This window comes from Nicotiana tomentosiformis, chromosome 1, assembly GCF_000390325.3.
Source record: "Nicotiana tomentosiformis chromosome 1, ASM39032v3, whole genome shotgun sequence".
Taxonomy (NCBI): Eukaryota; Viridiplantae; Streptophyta; class Magnoliopsida; order Solanales; family Solanaceae; genus Nicotiana; species Nicotiana tomentosiformis.
Window position 1 is genome coordinate 32,981,893 of NC_090812.1, and position 3,887 is coordinate 32,985,779.

At 41.1% G+C, this 3,887-nt stretch overlaps 2 protein-coding genes across 2 annotated transcripts; both read right to left on the reverse strand.

The window, feature by feature from the left end:
• Positions 1 to 1,172: 1,172 nt before the first annotated feature.
• Positions 1,173 to 1,754, reverse strand: LOC138905348 (uncharacterized). The gene has a single exon (XM_070193860.1). The coding sequence runs from the start codon at positions 1,752 to 1,754 to the stop codon at positions 1,173 to 1,175; it is 582 nt and encodes a 193-aa protein (XP_070049961.1).
• A 63-nt stretch (positions 1,755 to 1,817) lies between these two features.
• On the reverse strand, positions 1,818 to 2,297 carry LOC138905355 (uncharacterized). Its single transcript, XM_070193868.1, has one exon. The coding sequence runs from the start codon at positions 2,295 to 2,297 to the stop codon at positions 1,818 to 1,820; it is 480 nt and encodes a 159-aa protein (XP_070049969.1).
• Positions 2,298 to 3,887: the final 1,590 nt, after the last annotated feature.

Below are 3,887 nucleotides of genomic sequence, written 5' to 3' on the forward strand. Positions count from 1 at the left end.
TTCGCACCTGCGGCCACTGCCCAGCTCGCCCAAGACCGCTTTTGTGGCTCAATTCCGCTTCCGTGATCACGCAGGTGCAGAAAATATCATCACACCTACGACCCCAGTACAGTCTTGCCCCCGGTCGCTTCTGCGAGCCACTGCCCCGCTCCTACGGCACCACACTTGCATTCCTTCCTGCGCAGGTGCGAAAACACCAGTAGTCAAAATTCCCAGCATTGCCTCAATTTCAAATTTCGATCTGATTTCAATCCGTTTCAAACCCGAGGCCCCCGGGACCCCGTCCAAACATACCAACACATCGCACAACATGATACGGACTTAGTCAAAACCTCGAATCATGTCAAACAACATCAAAATTACAAATCGACGGCCGAAACCTTTCTTTCAACTTCCAACCTTCCAATTTTGCCGAACACGTCCGAATTACACTTAAACATCACGGAATGATGCCAAACTTTACGTGCAAGTCACAAATTAGGATACGAACCTATTCCAAGGCTCGGAATTCCAAACGGACATCGATAACATAAAAATCCACTTCAAACCAAACTAATGAGATTCTAAAACTTTCAAAAATACCAACTTTCAATAATAAGCACAGAATTGCTCCCGGGTGAGTTGATACTCAAACCGAATATAAGCCCAAGTCTGAAATGATCATACGAACCTATTGAACACTTCAAATCCTGATTCCGAGGTCGTTTACGAAAATGTCAAACCATAGCCAATTCTTCTAATTTAAAGCTTCCGAAATTAGAATTTTCTTTCCAAATCAACTCCGAACTTCCCGTAATTCAATTCCGACCACACATATAAGTCATAATACCTGAAGTGAAGCTACTCACGGCCTCAAACCGCTGAACAAAGTGCTAGAGCTCAAAACGATCGTTCGGGTTATTACAGACTCTATTGGATTTTGGACGGTAAGGGGTAGAATGACGATGCTTAATTTTAAATTGCTCGCATACCTCCTTCATCAAATGAATATTTAAATTGGTTGCATTGTCAGTGATAATGGTCTTTTTGATACCAAAGCGACAGATGATGCTGGAGTGAACAAAATCTACCATTGCTTTCTTGGTGACTGCTTTGAAAGTGATGGCCTCCACCCACTTAGTAAAGTAATCAATGGCGACCAAAATGAATCTATGCCCATTTGAAGCCTTTGTCTAGATTGGTCTAATAGCATCGATTCCACAAGCAATGAAAGGCCAAGGAGAGGACATGAGATGAATCAGGTCGCCATGAATCTGGCATTGGTGACACTTGCGAACGAAATTGAAGAAATCTCGCACCACAGTAAGCCAATAATACCCGGCCCACAGAATCTTCTTTGCCAAAACGTATCCATTCATATGAGGCCCACATACCACCAAATGCACTTCACTCATGATCCGCTCATCTTTTGAGGAATCTATGCATCTCAACAAATTTATATTTGGGGTCCTTTTGTACAGGATTTCCCCATTCAGGAAGAAACCATTGGTGAGTTGCCTTATAGTTCTTTTATGATCTCCTTTGGTATGCTCCTGGTATTCCCTTATTTTCAGGAATAGTTTTATGTCAGGATACCATGGTTTACCATCTGGTTCTGCGTCAATTGCATTGGAGTAACCGTGTTGATTCCGAACTTTTATTTCCAATGGATCAATATAATTGTTGCCTGGATTAGGGCGCATCAAGGCTAAGGTAGCCAAGTCATCATCTAGCTCGTTGTGAAACCTGGGAATGTACCTGAACTCTATGGACATGAATCTTTTGCTTAGGTGTTGCACACATTGTCTGTATGGAATAAGCTTGATGTCTCGAGTCTCCTATTCGCCTTGGGCTTGCCAGATAAGCAAGTCAGAATCTCCCATAACCAATAGTTCATGCACATCCAGATCGAGGGCCAATTTTAGACCCATGATACAAGTCTCGTATTCCACCATATTATTGGTACAGAAGAATCGATGTCGGGCCATTACAGGGTAGTGCTGTCCAATAGGTGATATGAGGATTGCCCCGATCCCAATTGCTTTGATATTGACAGCCCCATCAAAATACATTTTCCATGCATGGATGTTGTCCGGAACTACCTCTTCTATGGAGTTGACCTCTTCGTCTGGGAAGTATGTGCTCAGTGGCTCATAATCATCATTGACTAGATTCTCTACCAAATGATCAGCCAAAGCTTGTGCTTTCATTGCGGTGCGAGTAAAATAGATGATGTCGAACTCTGTGAGCAGAATTTGCCATTTTGAGAACCTGTTAGTGTGCATTGGCTTTTGGAAGATGTACTTCAAGGGATCCATTGTGGATATGAGGTAAGTAGTATAGGCCAAAAGATAATGCCTCAGCTTCTGAGTGACCCAAGTCAAGACAGAACATGTCCTTTCTAAAGGGGTATACTTAACCTCACAATTGGTGAACTTCTTGATCAAATAATAGATTGTTTTTTTCCTTTTTATGTGTTGCATCATGTTGCCCCAGAACGCATCCAAATGAATTATCCATCACCGATAGATACAAAAACAAAGGCCTTCCAGGTTCAGGTGGGACCAGTATCGGGGGTTTTGATAGATAATCTTTGATTATGTCAAAAGCTTTTTGGCAATCGTCTATCCACTTGATAGCAACATCCTTTTTCAGCAACTTAATGTTAGGCTCGCATGTGGTTGTGAGCTAAGCAATGAACCGACTGATGTAGTTCAACATCCCGAGCAAACTCATAACTTCAGTTTTGTTCTTCGGTGGTGGCAGATTTCGAATAGACTTTATCTTAGATGGATCCAATTCGATGCCTCTTTGGCTGACTATAACACTGAGGAGTTTCCCAGATGGAACTACAAATGCACATTTGGTTGGATTGAGCTTAAGGTCATACCTTCGCAGCCATTCGAAGAACTTTTTCAAATCGCGCACGTGATCAGCTTGTGTCTTTGACTTTATGATGATGTCATCGACATATACTTCAATCTCTTTGTGCATCATGTCATGAAAAATGGTGGTCATGACTCTCATATAGGTTGCCCCTGCATTATTCAAACCAAATGACATGACCCTATAACAATATGTACCCCATGGAGTGGTGAAAGGGTCTTTTCTGCATCATCCTTGTCCATTAGAATCTGGTGGTATCCGGCGTAACAATCCACAAAAGATTGCATCTCATGCTTTGCACAATTATCTCCAAGTATGTGGATGTTTGGTAGGAAAATTATCCTTTGGAATCACTTTGTCCAAATCTTTGTAGTCAACACGGACTCTAGTTTTTCCATCCTTCTTCGGCACAGTCATAACATTTGTCACCCAGGCAGTGTATCGGACGACTCTGTCCATATTAGCGCTCAATTTCTTCATAATTTCCTCTTTGATTTTATCACTCATGTCTGTTTTAATTTTTTGTTGCTTTTGTTGGACTGGTGGAAAATCAGGATATGCGGGAAGTTTTTGAACCACTAGATCAGCACTTAAACCCGGCATATCATCATAAGACCAAGCAAACGTATCTCTGTATTCAAATAAAATTTGAATCAAGGCATCTCTGGTATTTTGTTCAGTGTGAATGCTTATCTTTATTTCTCTGATGACTTCCAAGGTTAATTGGCTCAGTTTCATTGAGGTTGGGCTTAGGCATGTTTTCAAATTGTTCAAATTCTCTTTTTATTTCCTCAACAACTTCATCTTCATCATATTCAACCTCTTGATGCATTATTTCGAAATTAGACAGCTTTGTAAGATCTAGGTGTGAATTCCGCATGCATGTCATGTTATTAAAGCCGACATTAACAAGACTGAAATGAAAACAAAATGATCGGAATTAGAAAAAGGAAAAGATACAGAACTTGATACGAAACTGAACTGCATTTTTATTGAATTTGAAAGGATAGAAGGGTTAACAT

What these genes read in the sequence shown, in the direction of transcription:
- LOC138905348 (XM_070193860.1), bottom strand. Translation starts at nt 1,754, where the DNA reads ATGTCCATAGAGTTCAGGTACATTCCCAGGTTTCACAACGAGCTAGAT.
- LOC138905355 (XM_070193868.1), bottom strand. Translation starts at nt 2,297, where the DNA reads ATGGATCCCTTGAAGTACATCTTCCAAAAGCCAATGCACACTAACAGG.